Consider the following 19,925-nt stretch of genomic DNA (forward strand, 5'->3'; position numbering starts at 1 on the left):
TTGAGGATTTCTAAAGAAAAAGATTTTCCTTAAACATCCTCATACAGTGATGGAACTGTGAGTGCTGATCACTGGGGCGTGCAAATAGATATAACCAAGGATATGTATCACCAACATAGGAGTTCGTGTTGAAGAATTTGCTAGACATGATGGTGGTCATATTGAACATGTGATAAGCAGAAAATAATCTCCAGGTATATAGTAAACACATTGTTTTTTTTACTTTTCTGTTCTGGGATTCAAATAAATATTTTTTAACAAAACTAAATGTTGGATCATTTCATGCACTACTTTGCATGTAATGAAAAAAATATCAAAATATTTAAGATATCTAACTTTTATTGTTTAAAAAATTTTTAAGCTACATTAACCACATATATAAATCCAATAAAAAATATGGTTATAATTTAATGTAGTTCATTACTGAAAACTGAGTACTCAATAAATAACAAATACTGTCATTTATATTTAAGTGCTCATAGACCCAACTTTACACAGATCTGCCAAAAGATGGAACGCATCTCTATCAAAATTTTCTGATAAAATTCAGCTAAAGCTTAAACCACAACTTTAGCAGTCTTTTTCAGCAGTTTGACAGATGGATCATTCAGCAGACAAATCCATTGATGTGTTGTCAATTTTTTTACATTTACTCATGTATACAAGTATTTGCTAGGAATTACCAGTGGCTTTTCAAAGCTGGATCCCAGTTTGGCTAATAAATATATTTTTTCTGACTCCAGAAATAGAGTAATATTTTTTGACACTATAATAAGAATATATGAGGTCATACTAAAAGCATATATACATAATAAGCATGTGTTTTTAGCAATTAAAATTTAGAACAATGTATTATTCTACATTGCATTACTATTAGGTATATTATGAATTTTGAAATTTTTGAATAATGTACTCTTCTCTAAATAATGTGCACGACGTGGGAACAACGTAATTGAAAAAGAAACTTAAAAAATTTAAAAGTAAAATTTACCATTCAAAATGTCTCTTACTAGTCTAGAAATTCCATCATCATAAGTTTTTAATTTTAATTTCTCTTATTTCACTATAAATATTTTTCTTTTTCAAAAGATGATTTATGAAATAATAAACTTAAAACATAAAATACATTAAACAGAATAAGAAATGATTTTACCTCAAGCTTTTTTAATCCTTTACATAACTCTAGCAGCCAGTAAGTACCTTCCAAATTCATTTTAACAGAATCTTTTAATTTAGCATCAAGACGTAAAGATGCTGCTACATGGTATATGATGGACACATCACTTAGCTGTTTTAATGATTGCTCACTCAAACCAAGATCTTCCAATGACAAATCTGCTTGTAATGGTATAATTTTTTTAAGAGCAGTAGGATTTTCTTTACGTAATCGCTCAAATAACTGAAATGATAAATTTTTCTCACACCATTAGTTTTTTTTATTATTTAATGAAATATTTTACTACTTTATTTTAATTTTTAATAGTGTGATTTATAAAATTATGCAATTTTTTTGTAATTAAGTATTTAATATACGAGGTCTGTAAATAAAGTAATGAGACTGGTTCAGAAAAACTTTTTATTTACAATCAAATTATAGATGGACTCTATTACCTTCAAAATAATTTCCTTGGGAAGCCATGTAATGCTTCAAACAGTTTTCCCACTCTTCATAGCAGTTTGGAACTCTTAAACTGTAATATCCTTCAGATGGTTGGTTTCTTTATTTTAATGTTTTCTACTGTTGGAAAATGGTGTTCTTTGAGGTATTTTTTTAAAGTTGGGAACACGAAAAAATTGCAGGGACTCAAGTTAGGTGAATAAGGTGGTTGAGGAACTGCAGGAATGTTTTCTTTGCCAAAAACTCATTAATTGAGAGTGTAACAAGGTGCATTGTTATGATGCAGCATCCAGTTGTCTTTGATGGCTGGTCTCATGCAAGCAACTCTTTTCCGCAGTCTTTCAAGAATTTCTCGATAAACATATTGATTTACATTCTGTCCTGCAGACAAAAACTCCTTATGGACAATGCCATTACTATCAAAAAAACAAATTAGCATAGTTTTGGTTTTGATTTGCTCATCTTTGCTTTTTTGGGACATGGTGAGTTTGAAGCGTGGTACTCCTTGCTCCGGCATATTTTTCTGGGTTGTCCTCAAATATTCAAAATTCATCACCAGTAATAACATTTTCAGAAGATCATGATCAGTTTCAATTCACCCTAGAAGATCGCAGCACACTTCCACCTTGTTGTTTTCCTGTTCAACAGTGAGGTTTTTTGAGACCAATTTTGCACAAATTTTTTTCATGTCCAATTTGTTTGTCAAAATTTGATGGAGTATGGTATGGTTCAAATTCAATAATTCTGACAGTTAATCACCAGTCGTACCATATCAAGTCTCTGATTCGCTCAGGATATTAAGAGGTTGAAAATTTAAAATGTTTATAATTACAGTTTATTGGTTTAAAAACATAAAATAATAGTAATAATAATAAGCGACAATAATAAAACAATTAATGAAAAATAGTAAATACACAAATATTTATCATAGTGAGAATTGAGATGAGAATGGAAGAAGTATTAGGAAAAGACTAATTTGGTTTCAGGAAAATTATAGGGACAAGGGAAGCAATTTTACCGCTCAGATTAATAGCAGATGGAAGATTAAAGAAAAACAAACCAATATACTTGGCATTTATAGACCTAGAAAAGGCATTCGATAAGTAGACGGGAATAAAATGTTCAGCATTTTAAAAAACTCAGGGTTTAAGAAGAGATAGAAGGACAATTGCTAACATTTACAGGAACCAAACAGCAACAGTAATAATTGGAGAATATAAGAAAGAAACCGAAATAAAAAACGAAGTCCGACAAGGATGTTCCCTATCCCCGTTTCTTTTTAACCTTTACGCAGAACTAGCAATTAATGATGTTAAAGAAGAATTTAGATCCGGAGTAACAGTACAAGGTGAGAGGATAAAGATGTTACGACTTGCTGATGATATAGTAATTTTAGCCGAGAGTAGAAAAGAATTAGAAGAAACAATGAATGGCTTTGATGAAGTCCTAAGCAAGAACTACTGCACGAAAATAAACAAGAACAAAACGAAAGTAATGAAGTATAGTAGAAACAATGTAGAAGAACCAATAAATATAAAAATAGGAAGAGAAAATATTACGAGGTAAAAGAATTTTGTTACTTGGGAAATAGAATTACTAAAGATGGATGCAGGAGCGATATACGAGGGCTATTCAGAAAGTAAGGAACATTTCCATCTGAGGCCGCCAGGCGCACGCCAATCGCGTGTATATTGGTGTGCTCGTGCTCGGCACCTCAGTCAGCGTCCAGACGTGACAACGGGAACATCTCCGCACTGCCTGTTTTTTTTTATATACAAATTTGAAATGTGTGCTGCAATCGAAAATCCCGCCAGTTGTGAGGTGCGGTCTGTGATTCGTTTTTTGTTGGCAAAAAACTTAAAACCAATAGAAATTCATCGGGAACTGTGTGAAGTGTACGGGAACAACGTAATGAGTGAAAGTTCTGTCAGGAAGTGGTGCATTCAGTTTAAAAATGGCCGAACAAACGTTCATGATAAAGAGAAGAGTGGACGTCCGAGCATTGTGACTGACGATCTGGTATCCAAAGTTGACGAAAAGATTCGTGAAAACCGCCGTTTCACAATAACTGATATTTCTCTATGTTTCCCACAAGTTTCACGGACTTTATTGTTTGAAATTGTTTCACAGAAGCTAGGCTACCACAAATTTTGTGCAAGATGGGTGCGTCACTGAGTGGTTGAGATCACAGACGGCAGAATTCTATGACACAGGAATTTCAAAGCTTGTCCACCGCTATGATAAGTGCCTGAATTTGTATGGTGATTAGTTGAAAAGTAGTATTTTAATCCCTCTTTCACATGTATATAATAAAAGGTTTTTCTTATAGTTGGTTTTTTAAAATTCCAAAACGTTCCTTACTTTCTGAATAGCCCTCATAAAATGCCGAATAGCACAGGCGAAACGAGCCCTCAGTCAGAAATATAATTTGTTTACAACAAAAATTAATTAAACATCAAGGAAATTATTTTTGAAAATACATGTTTGGAGCATAGCTTTATATGCAAGTGAAACCTGGACGATTGGAGTGCCTGAGAAGAAAAGATTAGAAGCTTTTGAAATGTGGTGCTATAGGAGAATGCTAAAAATCAGATGGGTGGATAAAGTGACAAATGAAGAGGTGTTGCGGCAAAGTTGATGAAGAAGGAAGCATTTGGAAAAATATAGTTAAAAGAAGAGACAGACTTACTGGCCACACATTAAGGCATCCTGGAATAGTCGCTTTAATATCGGAGGGATGGGTAGAAGGGAAAAATTGTGCAGGAAGGCAACGCTTGGAATATGTAAAACAAATTGTTACGGATATAGAATGTAGGGGGCTATACCGGTGTTGTTACAATATATATTGTGTGTATGAATGTGTATATATATATATATATATATATATATACACACACACAATGTATATATATATATATATATATATATATATATATATATATATATACATTGTGTGTGTGTATGTATGTATATATATATATATATATATACACAAATCAGTATAACATTTTCAGAGTTACATTTTTACTTCGTAAAAGAAGTAAAGAAAGTACTGTGATCTCAAAAAATTTCGGTTTCAGATTTCAACGGAAATATTCATTTTGACCATCCCTGAATCCATTTTGATTAGTTTCGGAGTGACGTCTCTGTACGTACGTATGTATCTCGCGTAACTAATAAATGATTAGCCGTAGGATGTTGAAATTTTGGATTTAGGACTGTTGTAACATCTAGTTCTGCACTTCCCCTTTTGATTGTAATCGACTGGACCAAGAGTGTCCAAAAAAGCTCAAAATCAAAAAGATTTGGATTTTGAACTTTTTCGAAACTGCAGTATTAAGTCCTCATTGAAAGATTTTCAATGATATATAAGTGGTACTTGTTTTCATTGTTTCCAGAGTTATAATCAAACAAAATTTTAATGAAATATTTGGATCTTACAAGGGGCATATCGGTTCGAATTCGTCTTCATCTACTTTTTTTTTAAATTTAAGTATATTGATTTATTAATAATTATTAACCTGCGATTGTAAAAAAAATTTACAATAAATAATGATTCAGTAATAACAATAAAAAAAGTTAAAAAATTCGGAAGTTATTTGAAATAAAAGTTTATGTAGTGTTAAAAATGTGTATATGCAATTTAATTGGCGTACAAGGAAATCATGTGGTGTCCATAACAGATTTCTTACTCTTTCAACGGACAGTTTATTTCATAGGAAAAATCATAAAATTGAAGAAATTATTACACGTAATAAATGAACTTGAATGCGTGATCAATAAAAGTAGTAAAACTTTCTTAAATTTACATTTTATTTCTTTCTTTCTTTCTTAACATTATTTTTTTAATTTTCTCTTTTTAAAATTCATGTTATATATTAATGACAATCAACAGGATAAACGGCACTGATACCGGTGTAATAACCGACTCTGTTTATGGATATGTACAGCCAATTTATTTTAAACACAACTTTCAAGACAACTGTTTACGGAAGTAAAACGAAGACTTATAAATAAAACATTTACAAACAAATATACGCATAAATAATGAAGATTTTTTTAAGATGGGAGAGAAGACCCGTACATGAATGTAGTTATTAAATAATACTGCAGAACGTGAATAATGTGTATTTTTAATCACGAATAAAATCTGGTTACAAAAACATTATATGCATAAATGTAGACACTTTAAGCTACAGTACGTGAAAAGAAAGTTGAAACCTAAATTTGAAGATATTCTTATCAACATTAAAAAAAAATATTGCAATACATGAGTTATAAAGCTTCCTCTTTCCTTAACGTGTGGAGTATCCATAATAAAAAGGATTATTTTACATTTTTTCTTTATTTTCATTCAAGGTCATAATAAACTATTTGTTTAAAGTTTATGAGTAATAGTTAATAAAGAAAGTGGAAAAAAGAAAATTTCTCTTACAGATAAAATTACTTAAATTTAAAATTGGATGGCCACTTTGATTGTGAATTATCATTATCAGTAGATGAAGAGAAATTACTATTATAATTGAAGTAATAAATAAATAAATAAAAATAAAGAATGAATAATAATAAATAAAAAATACTTACGAAATACTCTACAAGTATTTTTTACTCTACAAGTTTTTTTGTATACAAATACAAAAAAACTTGTTAAATAAAAGAAATATCGTTTTAGGCAGTCCCAATCGAAAGCGCAAAGTTAGCTTAGAAATAAAGTAATTGTTATTCTCCACTCAGATTGTTCACCATGATTCAAGTCTCTTTTGTAGGTTTGTAAAGATAAAATTTATTTCAAGAAAGACGGAGACAGCAACAATTAAAATTATAACCTTTTCATTGAACAACGTATACGGTAGATAATAGTTTAAAGTTCTTATGATAGAAACTTCTTTTAGTCAAATAATATATTTTAAAGGGACACTAACCTATTATTTATTACAACATTTTAAATTAAATTTTAAGAAAGTATAATTTTAAACACATTCAGTGCTAGCCCGTGCATTTTCACTTGCATGCGCGTGGTCTATGCATAAAATGAACCTGACGATCACGCACATACACGTGGTATTACAGCAGCTTTTTATCTCTAGCGGTGATGTGAGCTGATTACTGTTGACTTATCTTATGTGTTACCGCATCAGAAACGTTTATATTTTGTTACTGTGCAGTTCGTTAGTAATTACATTGAACCGACATTTTGGTGGAATTTTAAATTTGCGTGAACTTTCGTCACTATTGAAAGAGGATAGATTTGTAATAAATAGATTTATTTATAAATTATCTGTATTTTAGTTAGTATTAGACAATTATGTTTTACTTTTATTTTATAATTATGTATTGATATTATTATTTTAAATTAATAATTTTTGGCGATTATTATAAGTTGTTAGTTTATAATAAAGATGTACGCTACATTTGTATTTTCAATTTTATTATTATTCTTTTAAATAAAAACTTTAAAATATACAATGGATTATTATTTCATTATGTGTTTAAAACATAATAGTACTGTTACTTTGCATGTTTATTCTAAACATGTATAGAGGAATCTACGTAAAAACTAGTCTTCAAGTCGTAAACAAGTCAGATGGTAGATGAAATCAGATAAAAAATAAACTGTAAATTTATTCTGATTCAAAATTAAAACAAAAAATTCTAAATCAATTATTGATATACGAAAAAATAGGTCTCTCCTTTTTCATAAATCGAAGAAATAAATTATTTTTATCTAATTAAAAGACTAGAGTATTAGAACATAAATTGACAGCACAACTGAAAATAAATTGACTGAACAAGTTAAGAAGTTATTGCTCAACTAAGCGCGAGTGAGTGTTCAATACGGACGGTATAAATCCAGTGCTTTTTCGCTTACCTTATAGCACGTCACCACACGCTAGCAGGTGGTCGTGTTTTTCAAACGTTTTATATTCCAAAACATGTTTAAATGTTGATAACTGGGGTAACTACGCGAGTTAAAAATAAATAAATATTTCTTGAAGGGTTAATACATCGATAAAAGCCAAACGTGAATGTATTTAAATAAAAAATGAAAAAAAATTAAAGACGTGAGTCTTCCATCAATCAACATTCTTCATCATTGTTGATAAAAAAAAGTTTCCAAACTATTTATTAAGTTTTATGTTTTTTACAAACATTTTTGAAAACTTTCTTCTCTAATAAACCAAATTTACAAAGAATTTTCAGGTAATGTTAAAGTACGGCTGATTTCTGTATCAGTTTTAATATACTTACAGGAATTTTAAGCATTTCTTCTAAACGTAATTCAATTGATTTTCCCCGTTTTGGTCTAACCATAATATATATGTTTTTTATATCTGGACAAGCGTATAGTAGTTTTTCGAGGAGCACTTTTCCCATGAATCCATATGCTCCTGTAACTAAAATACTTCGTCCCACATAGAATTGAGCCACTTCACTCATATTTATCTGCAACAAAAAAAAAAGAACGAAATGAATAAAAAAAATACACGTGCGCGCACGCGCACATACATACAGTGAGAGTGAGGAGTGGTGAGGGAGGAGAGACATATGTTGTAATTGATGTACTTTATTCACAGAATACAGTAAAATCAAATGACATGAAGTTTGCACTAGTAAAATGTTTGATGAAAGCAAAGCGCATCAATTTAAACGAAGAAAAGAAGTCTGAAATATACGTTTTTTCTTCCATTTGATAAACCGCGGGACTCGATTATGTTACTTTTACTTTAAAAAGGCTGGTTTACGAATCGCGCCGCTAGGTAGCAGTACATAACGGAGCCTTTGAATTTACGAATGATCTCATACAAAATCTTTATAATGTACTTGAAATAATAAAATTTAAAAGAAAATATACTACAGCATGTTTTAATAGTAAATGCTTTTATGTAAATCAAAATACTGAAGCTGAAACAATTTTTTTAATTCCCATTACTTCGTTAAAAAAAATAAAAGTTTAGTTTTCAAGAGATTATAGTTGCTAATAAAACACAAAAAACACGAACAGTAGGAAAGTGTAGCAAATATGGCAGCAAAGACTTGTTACATAAAACAGAAATAAATTCGATTGGTAAAATTTTTATTCTACAATTAGAACTATTTGAACTAATTGATGGAGAAGTAATAAAAAGCTCATTTAATAATAATATAAAAAGTGTGCCCACGGTTACGATAAAAATCGAGGGTTACACTTACAAAGTAATAAGTGAAATATTACATCACGGATCTTCAATTTGTGAAGGAAAATACTAGTTTTATTTTAAAAAAAGGAGAGATGTGGTATGAAGTAAATAATGACTATCAAAAAAAAAAAAAAAAACTTTGCCGAGTAATTCAAAAAAATATATATTTGTTTGTTCTAGAAAGGCAATAAATATTAATAATAAATCCATAAGATAACAATCAGTAATTCATAAAAAAATAAAAGAATAGTCTAACAAAACGCAGTGATATAAAAAAAAAATTGCAACGAAATTGTAAACCGGACGGTAAGAGACTCACAGGTATTATTTCTTTCAGATGAAAGATCCAACGAAAGGCTTATTAACCCACCGGGTTGGTCTAGTGGTGAACTCTTCATCGCAAATCAGCTTTTTTCGAAGTCAGAGTTCTAAGGTTCAAATTCTAGTAAAGGCCACGTTTATACGGATTTGAATACTAGATCGTGGATACCGTTGTTCTTTGGTGGTTGGGTTTCAATTAACCACACATCTCAGGAACGGTCCTGAGACTGTACAAGAGTACACATAATTTAGATTCATACATATCATCCTCTGAAGTAATACCTTGCGGTGGTTCCGGAGGCTAAACAGAAAAAGAAATATATAATTTCTTCCGCTCAAAAAACAAAAATATAATATAAATAAAACTGTTTTTAACAAAATGATACTGATCTCAAAAAAGGTAAGACACTACATTTCTATTATTAATTTAGAACTTTGTTTAAAATTTTATGTTAAATATATGTAATAGATAATAGATAATAAACAATGTTTAAACGTTCCTTATAAACAAAAATTATTAAGATTTGTTACATAACTCTTACTGGCCCGATTTAATTTATTAAACAACGAATAATCATAAGAATTGTATTATTTTTGTAAATGTAATATGTACAGAGTGATTCAAAGAAACGGGAAATTAAAAAAATTAAATAACGTTAATGAAAGATTTTTTTTAGAAAATGAATTTTATTTCATGTAATTGTACAAATGTTGCCATTTTAGGATACATACATTTTAGTTTTAAAGATGACATCTTCCAGGTGAACTCCTCTTCTACGTAAACACTCACGAAGTCTCTTCGTTAAATTGTTCATGGTTGACGTAACCTCTCAACTGGAATTTCCGCAATTGCCTCTCGGATCTTTGCCTTCAGTTCTTCCGTTGTAGCAGGTCTACTGTGGAACACTTTGCTTTTAAGGTGACCCCACAAAAAGTAATCGCAAGCCGAGAGATCAGGCGATCTGGGAGGCCATCTAATGTCACCATTTCGTGAAATGACACGTTATCCAAACAATCGGCGTACAGCTGCCATCGATTCATGCAGTATGTGACGTTGCTCCGTCTTGTTGAAACGCTTTGATAGCAAATGCACGTTGCGCACCACTCCAAGGATCCATGACAACTAAATGGCAGGTTAGGTTAGAGAGGCTGGCGCCATTTATAAAGTGGTACCAATCGCCCACGGCTACCAACACAACTTTCAAAATTTCCCGTTTCTTTGAATCACACTATTACATATAAATGAAATCGGACCGGTAAGATTTTTGTAACAATTTTTCTATTTTTTGCTTATTATATGGAACGCTTAAACATTATTTATTGTCTATTATTGTGTATCTATTATCTATTTCATATATTTAACATGTATTTTCTTTAAACAAAATTCTAAATTAATAATAGATTTTGATAATAGAAATGTAGTGTCTTAGCTTTTTTGATATCAGTATCATTTTGTTAAAAACAGTTTTATTTATATTACAGAAATTTTTGTTTTTTGAGCGAATGAAACGATTTCTGTGAGACTCTTATCGTACGGTTTACAATTTCATTGTTATTTTTTTTTGGATAACTATATATAGAAAGATTTTTCCAAAAACGAGTTCTAATAAATTACAGTATAAACTTCTTTATACAAATGAATAAACATAATTATTTCTTATGTTCCTACGTAAAATGAATTCGGTTCGAAATACATCTTTAAAAAAAAGCCGATAATGATGATAATAAAAGCCGTTCTAGGTAATTAACCAAGACAGAATACTATACATTAATAAAATAAATTAATCGATAAATAATCGTATAGTATATTGAAATTAAATTAATTTCAATATTAATTTATTGAAGTATGAATATTACGCTTAAAGAATTATTTAATTATTTATATATTTGATTTTTTCTTTTCTCCTACAGATTTACAAAGAAAAAATCCATTAACATAAGTTAAAAAAACGATAAGGAAAAAAAATTTATTAAGTAATTTTTTAATTATTATTAAAAGATAACAATAGTAAGAAAATAATAATATTTTTTTAAAATAAGGAATAAATAATGAGTACAGTGGAATTAGATACCATCTCACAAACAAATTTTCACTTAGCAAAGAGACAATGTGCCTCTTTTCCGTTCTATTAAATGTGACAAAATTAATGGATACTACTTATAAACAATACTGTAAAAAGAATTTATTACGTGTCTGATTTTTTCTCTCTATTAAAAAATTGGCTATTATGTAAAAAAAAAAAATAAAAAAATACGTTATCATATTAAGTACCACTAATCTACTTAAGAATTGTTTTTCTTAACTAACGAACTATAAGAATCATTCAGATTCTAAACAGGAGTAAGATTATTTCGTTTAATACTGTACTTGAAAAGCTACTTAAGCTAATAATGGCGAAGAAAAGAAATTGAAAACGTAAGATTAGGAGCCAAAAGAAAACTTCTCTCGATGGATTGCTTGACATTTTTTAGACGATACTCGCAATTTTAGTAGCAGATTTCAAAGCAGATCCAATACATTAAGGTAAATGAAAAAATGGGGCTAAGGAAAAGATCCACCCGAACACTTTAGCAGAAGATATGGTAAAATTAAATGAGCTGACGACATCAAGTACCTTGGGAAAGTAATACAGCCCGCTTGGCTAGGCAAAGAAGCGAATAAAACTAGGATCGCAAAACTCACAAAAGCTAATGGAATGACCCAGAATTTATTTAAGAAGAAATGAATCTCAACAATGGGGATACTAAGGGATTACACAACAGTGGTAAGGCCCGAGGAACTCTACGCGGCCGAACACCAAACCTTAGACCAGGAAGAAATAAACAACTTGAAATCATAAAAAGAAAGATTCTGAGGACAACTCTTAGTCGGAACCACAATAAGGTGGTTCCGGAGGCTAAAAGAAAGGAAGATGAGTGAGGATGATATGTATGAATGTAAATGAAGTGTAGAAGTCTTGTACAGTAATCAAACAGCAACTGCGCAATAAATAATTCAGCCGACTGAAACAAATCTATAAGACTGAGCTAAGCGGGAGGAACAAAGCAACAGCTATTATACGTCATGATATTTGGCAAATTGGAGGTGTTAACTTGGAGGCCACTTGTATCTTTTTTATTTTTCTTCTCAGCATAGTGGTGTGTAGTACAAAAATCTGACAAAGTAATTCCTTATTACAGGATTTAATTTCTTTATTTTATTTATTTATTTTCTAACAACCGTAAATTTTATTATGTTCAGTAAAAATGGGAAAAAAAAAACAAGGAAAAGAGGCATATTGTCTTCAATAAGCGACATCGTGGAGTTCTAAGTTTATTACGATGCTAACCTCAAAACATGCTTTTATTTTGAAGGTACCTAATTCGAGAAATATTATGTAAAGGATTATACATATAAATACAATCCGCTTACCAACAAATATTTGTGTAAATTTACATCCTAGCGCTTTCGGAAAATTATTTCCATCTTCAGGGACGTATCTTAATTAATTATACTAATAATAATAGTAATAATTCACATATTAAATGAGTTAATAAGTATTATTATTAAATAAAATTAATCGAGAAATATTGTTTTACCTCTATACTCGTTCAGTTACTACATTTTTCTACTTTTTATTTTGTGCTAAGTCAATAAAATAACTTTTTTTTGTATTAACGTAATAGAACTTTTTATTTTTTGGGTTACGGTGTTGGAGAAATTTATTTAATTTAATACTTAATATAAGGAATAAGAGAGGAAATTAAAATTACTCATTAATAATAAAATGTTTCCCCTTTTTTTAACTTGTTGGTGATAAGAAATTATACAATATCTGCTATAAATATAAATATCTGCTATATACTAAATTATTTATTTATCAATATATTTCACTGATGTATAATCTTCTGTCTTGGTTAATTACGTGGAACGACGTAAGCGGCTTATTTAAATAAGCCGCTTACGTTGACTTATTTAGTCGATTTGTTAACATGGTTCTATTTCTTCAACAAATTAAATTGGTTCTAAACAAGCAGTTTAATTTTATGACAATATTTTAGTAAAATTATAAAAACGAAATAGTATTGAATATCCATAACAGAAAGACCAAAGAAACTCTGAGCAATGTTTTAAAAAGGAAAACGTCGAGCGAAAAGTGAACATGTTAAGTGAAATATGAAAAAAATATTTTTATAAAAATAAATTACATTCAGTATGGATTACATAAGAAGTCAATTTCAAAAAGGAGTAAGAAATATGCGAAATATTTTTGTAAAAGAAAATAATTCCTTTATGGAAGATCTTCAATGGCTTTCTGTTTTCTACAAATACGTACCGATGTTTCCTTCAGTTTATTTTAAAAACCATTTTGCAGGACAGATAAGTAAAAGAGATGTATTGCCATTCCTCTTTGTTCAGATTATAGCAGTCAATTTAGGATTTTTAATCAATTCTTCAGTGCCACTCGGTTTAGTACTCTCTTGGCAAGCAATAAATTGTCTTCACGTTCTGGTCATTGCATATGGAACATTTTTATGGCCGAAATTAATTGAAAGTATGCAGTTATGTAATTACAATTTAACCATTGCGGCCGGCAAACGTTTCAAAAAACTCAAATATCGCGGACTATTCTGTGTTTTATTAACATCAATCATCAGTATGTTAAACGTTTTTAATTTAAGACAATTTTCAAAGGAATCCTTGAAACTATCTTTATATTTTATAATTGAAAATAATGTTAAGGATATGAATAACTGCGTAATGTTGTATGTTGCTTACGATCTGTTGGGTATGTACAAAGATTTGATGAAATCGGCTTCTCGGTACTGCAAACAAATCTGTTTCAAAAATCCACACAAAATTAATCCGGCAATAGAAGAAAGAAAACGGATGAATGATTATTTAATGGTTCACGATAATTTAATGGAGTGCATGAATACATTTAACATGATCTACGGTTATTATATCGTATTAGTATTTCTACGGTTTGGTGTAATTACCAGTACGGCCTTACTTGTTTCCTGGTATGACAAAACGTCAACGGATTCGATTCCGATAATTTTTCAGTTGAGTCATATGCTGTTGATAATTTATCTGATGGGAGATATCGGAACAAGGTTTTCTAATGTGGTAAGATTGTTTATCTCGTTACATATCAAATTTTCAATCTGTTATTTAGTTATTTTCAATATTTAAAAGTCCAAAAAGTGATAAAATTCCAGATTCGAATCCCGGTAGGCATGGCGTTTTCACACACGCTACAAATCATTCATCTCATCCTCTGAAGCAATACCTAACGGTGGACTTGGAGGTTCACCACAAGTATCAATTTTTATGGCAAATAACAATTTTGACATTCTTATAAAACGGATGTACTTACTTTTATTTTAATTATACAATTTTTAACTTATGACGATCAATTGTTATAATTCTAACAAATTTATCTTGTGAATTTTATATAATTTAATTCTAAATTATCATAAGATCAATCCTCCTGAAGATGGCAGAATAGCCGAAAACGTATAAGAAAATTAAATAATCTATTGGAAAGCTGATTTTAATATTATATTTAAATTAAATTATATTTTACCAACGGTGCCATGTTTGAAAAACTTAATTTAAATTTAGTTAATTGTTAGCTCATACTGACAAAAACTGCTCAGCTCATACTGTTTACATCCAACTCAAATTGTACAATCTGAGAGAGAAAACAATAGTAAATTTCGGGATTTCGATGAATTAAACTAAATGTAAATTATCGATTTTTGTTTTTTTTTTTATTTTTTATATTTTGAGTTATATAGGCATCGAAATAAGGTTAAGTCATTAGCCCTCGTTGTTTTAAAAATAGAACCAGAAGGATCGCCAGATGTAAGTGTGTATAGGACAGTAATATTTAATTAAAACACAAAAGTTAAACATAACGTTAAACACATTTAAATAAAATACAGTTTTACATCGACGTGTATCGAACTAATTACTTTTTGCAATTAATTACAGTTTTTATTTCTGGTTTCTTTTAATTAGCTTTTGTTGTTGGAATAATCACCGACCCAGAAGGGTCAGAGGGTGCAATTCGACCCGATGAGGAGGGATTTTCTCCGGTAGTGGGACGACGTTCCCCTGGAACGAGAGCTTCTAGTGTCCAGGTTTGGGAAGTCTTCTCCAGTAGTGGCTGAAAGCCTAGCGGAGATGGTAATAGAAGAGATTCGACGTGCAGATCGACTGGTGACCAGGTGGAGAGAGAAGAAGAAGGGAGAAGCGTCGGCTCGGCGACGGCATAGGGCTGTCGACTTACCGGTTTTGGCCTCTGTGGGTACCTCGGGTAGTGAGGCCCTTGAGAGAGATTTTCCGCCCCTACCAATGAAAATGGGTGACCACAAAACACACGCATGTACATCATTTGACAACTGAAACAATGTTTGGATTAAAAAGAATCCCTTTCGGTACGCCGGAAGGCGGAGGAAGATTGGGCGACAAGCCCCATCTTACAATTCCAGCAAAATTTTATTCACCCTTTTCGTAAGGGTGAATTGTTTCAAACAAACGTTTTAGGTAATGTTTAGAGGACTAATGACCACTTTAAACCGATTCGATACTTTGCCTATTAAGGGAGGTATGATTCTTTTTTCTTCGAAACCTAATTTCTTCAACCCCCTAGGCCAGTGATTGGTGACATAAAAAAACTTTACTTAGATAAGTTTTAGGCCCTTATCCAAAGAATAGTAGGGACTTTAAACGAATTTAATATTTTGCTTAATAAGAAAGTTATAGCGATATTTTGTTTTTTCGAAAAAGCTCCCTCCCCATTTCAGCCCCAATGATCCGATTTTGCCATTAACAAACTCGGCCGAGATTTTGGATCGTTATATTTTATGTATCAATTTGAAAGTGATTGGCGCAAAATTACGGCAGTTATCGTATCCACAAGAAAGTGAAATATATATATACGAGTATATAAATGTATATAAACTTTTGAACTGACGGTGGTTTTGGGGTCTGGGGGATGTGAAACACGAAGATATTTCGAAATTTTCCGGAAGTCGAACCATGGTACCCATTAAAATAGGTAGCTTTCTTATGAAATTTATATAAAAGTAATCTACAGGATGACTTTCATAAGAAATGCATTAAAAATAACGTAAACATTCTGCATATCTTTCAACCTTTTTTTCTTGTACACGAAAATAATCTCCTTTTTGATAGATCATCTATGGCTCTTTTCTTTGTTTAAAAAAGTTTATTCAAAAATATTTTTTAATCATTCGATGATCTAAAATGAATTTATTAGCTTTCCTGATTGTTCAGAGATCAATTTCGTGTCTTTTATAAACAGAAGATGACATTCACTTTTATTCTGGTTGGGCAAATTCAAGTTTTCTGTATAGCATACGGATCATTTTTATGGCTAAAATTAATGAAAAAAATTAAATTATTTAATGTCTATCTAAATTCTATGAATACTAAAATATCTAAAATGTGAAAATATCGTAAACGATGTTGGATTTTTTTTAATGTAGCCTATAATGTTTATTGTGAGGAGAAAGAATTTTGAGGAGACTGCTGGAAAATAAAATCATATATTGGTTGTAAATATTACTAAAAATGAAATAATGTCCTGATGTATGTAGTTAATGAATTATTTTTTTTTTGTATTCAGTCATTTGATTGGTTTGATGCAGCTCTCCAACATTCCCTATCTAGTCGTTTCATTTCAGTATACCTTCTACATCCTACATCCCTAACAATTTGTTTTACATATTCCAAACGTGGCCTGCCTACACAATTGTTTCCTTCTACCTACGACATTAATTTAATTAATCTACGACATTAATGTTCTACGACATTAATTTAATAATATTAGTAGTATTTAGTATTATTGAATAGATTGAATTTAGGTATTTAATTTCATGATAACTAAATAGTCCATACAATAAGTCGTTAGAGTTATTATTTTCAATCCAATGAGGGTTTAATATTTTATCTGTAAGATAACAACACACGCACACAACTTCATGATCGAATAAAGTTGTATAAAAGCTCCAAAATATTAATACTGTTAAAATTTTGATTCATATACCTTAAAAGCGAACATATATTTAAACGTCAAGAATATCTTATAAAAAATTTATTTCAAAGCCAGTTACAAAAACTGGGTTGAATTTTTCAGTAAAATATATTTAAATACAGAAAATAATTATTTTATAAAAGTTCATCAACTGATCTTTGTTTAAAAAAAATCTTATCCTTTGAAATGAAAAAGAAAACTGTTTCATCAAAAGATTAATAAAATGGATTTGCTATATGTACTCAGTGCTCAGCAGTCAGGTTTCCATCATTTTATAAACTTTTAAAATTACAGTAAAATTCTCTGGGGTACAATAATCTACCTGTTTGCTGATTATTACGAGTCGTGTATAGTTAAATTTTGTCACAAAAGTTAGTTGATATTAACAAAATGGTAATTATTTTATTTTTTTTATAATTAGATAATACTAAATTTATTGAATACATTGAATTCATTTATACAGTTTTGGAATAGATAAATAATCCTTATAATAATTTCCTAGACTTATTTCTTTCCACAGATTTTATTTTACCTGTAAAAACTGCAATTATTGCATGTATACAGCTTGATGATCGAATAAAATCGGATAAATTTCCTAAATTTTAAATCTTACAATTTACGTTTCATGTGCTTTTTACGCGGATATAAATTTACAGGGATGTCTCATAAGATAATTATTTCAAAGTCAGTTACAAAAAATGAGATGCAATTTTCAGTAATGTGTACTAAAAGAAGAAATTTTTTATTAAATTTAGTAAACCCCTTTCTGTTTTCTTTTAATATGTAGTATTTTTATTTCCTTCGAAATAAATAAAAAATAAAAAAAAATGTTTTTATGTCAATGAATTTTGTAGCCTAAGTTAATGGAAAAAGTTAGATATTAAATAACATTTTGATTTCTATTTATACTTGCAGAAGATTTTAATATCTCGAGAGAGAGGTTTTAACACATACATAGAACTGTTTGTGTTATTCAACTCTGCATAATATTAGTGCTTTTTTCCTAATATTATGATCGTTAGAAATTTTCGAGAATATGAGGTCATAATTTTAAATAGGTTGAACTCGTGAGACAAATTAGTTTTTCATTTCGTTTGAAATGAAGTGAAAAACAAATTTTAAAAAATAAAAAATTGTTCCGAAATAACATTGAATATACACCGTAGCTGTTTTTTTTTTGTTTTTTACAATTAAAATAATGAACTAAATAATAAATTAATAGCAACAAATTTAGTTCCCCTATAGTTGAAAAAATGGGAAAAGGTTTTAACCCATCATCAATAATGTAAAAAAATTAATAAGCGACTGTGGTCCACTAAAATTTAAACAATTGATAAACGATATTTACATTTTTATAAAATCAATTTCATAATTCAGTTTCTGATATTACTTCAAAAATTATGAAAATCAATATAACAATTTTAAAAGTACGGGTATTAAAATGGCATTTGTCTTAAAAGCGGTAGCGAGACACCAAATTTGTAATAAAATATTATATTTGATCAGCGTTTTGTTTTTGTTTTTAGTAAGTTATTTTAGTTAAATTTAATATATCTATAAATTTTGTCTTTCTCAATTATGTTGATTCATAAGGTTTAACTGTTTCTTATAGTTAAAATTTGCAAGTTAAACGTGTATGTCTGATGAAATTAGCAAAGCGTGTTTTGTTTGGGTACCATAATAAGTGCTAACCTCTCAGGATGATATTAGAGCATAATTTTGCAGAATTATTAAGAAAGCATATTTCCAGTCATTAGAACTAGACCATGGTTTTAATGATGTGTTTATTTTTTTTATAATTTCAATATATGTTGATTAGAAAAGTTAGGAATAAACGGTAAAAACCAAACAATGAATAACTGAGAGGGGAATATCGATAATCTGAATTTTCTACTACATTATATTGTAGAAGACACTTATAATTAAAAAATACGTCGATTCATTTTGCTGATTTAGCGGTTAACATTACTGATATCTTTCTCAAAACTATACTGGATTCGAGTTTCTTATGCTGACGATAAGGAAAGAAAAAAAATTGAGATTTCTTAGGAATAGCCAATAAAAAAAAAAAAAAAAATAATAAGTCCATTCAATTTACTTTAATTTGTAATAAAAATAGACGGTTTTGAATTAAGTACAGTGATACCTAAAGAAAATAAATAACAACGCTATGTCTGATAAAAAAAAAGCAGGTACTACATAAACTCACCAGATACTACTTTTTTATATTTAATCGTCAGTATTACAGCAAGATCTTTAACAAAGCTGGTCTATCAAGACTTGTACATTCTGAAAAAATAAAAAATACCGAATTTTAATACTTGAAGTTAGTAAAGTATTAGAATAACAAGGAAGATAAAAATCATAGTTATATCTAATGAAATATTTTTATTATGTGAAAACTGGACTTTTAATAACCTTGGAAATAAATTTTCTAATTCATAAATTATTATTTTAAATGTCTCATTGTAAAAAAAAAATAAAATGCTAAGAATAAGTCATATTCGATTTGGATCAAATAAGAGATTTATTTTAAAGAATAAAATAAAAAATAAATTAAAAGTTATTAAATAATATTATTAATAAATATTATTCTTTAATAATTACAAGAAGATAAGACAGACATTAACAAATAACAAACATAACAACAGGGAAATTTAATCCCGTACAAAATCCATCCCATCCAAAACACTTTGACCAAAACATTATAAAAAGAAGTACAGCCAACTATAGAAAAATAAATCTGAGAGTACCAAAGTG

At 29.5% G+C, this 19,925-nt stretch overlaps 1 protein-coding gene across 3 annotated transcripts in view; it reads right to left on the reverse strand.

The window, feature by feature from the left end:
• The window catches only part of LOC142329054 (putative fatty acyl-CoA reductase CG5065), a 256,610-nt gene that overhangs the window by 18,056 nt on the left and 218,629 nt on the right, over window positions 1-19,925 (reverse strand). For 2 of the 3 annotated variants that reach the window (XM_075373335.1, XM_075373333.1), the window contains exons 4-6: window positions 19,375-19,454; window positions 7,868-8,062; window positions 1,154-1,399 (exon numbers count right to left, since the gene is read on the reverse strand). In XM_075373335.1, coding sequence (XP_075229450.1) covers window positions 1,154-1,399; window positions 7,868-8,056 — 435 coding nt within the window. In that variant the 5' untranslated portion in view covers window positions 8,057-8,062; window positions 19,375-19,454. The remainder of the gene's footprint in view (window positions 1-1,153; window positions 1,400-7,867; window positions 8,063-19,374; window positions 19,455-19,925) is intronic. The other variant, XM_075373334.1, reaches the window with a different exon arrangement.

This window comes from Lycorma delicatula, chromosome 8, assembly GCF_047948215.1.
Source record: "Lycorma delicatula isolate Av1 chromosome 8, ASM4794821v1, whole genome shotgun sequence".
NCBI lineage: Eukaryota > Metazoa > Arthropoda > Insecta > Hemiptera > Fulgoridae > Lycorma > Lycorma delicatula.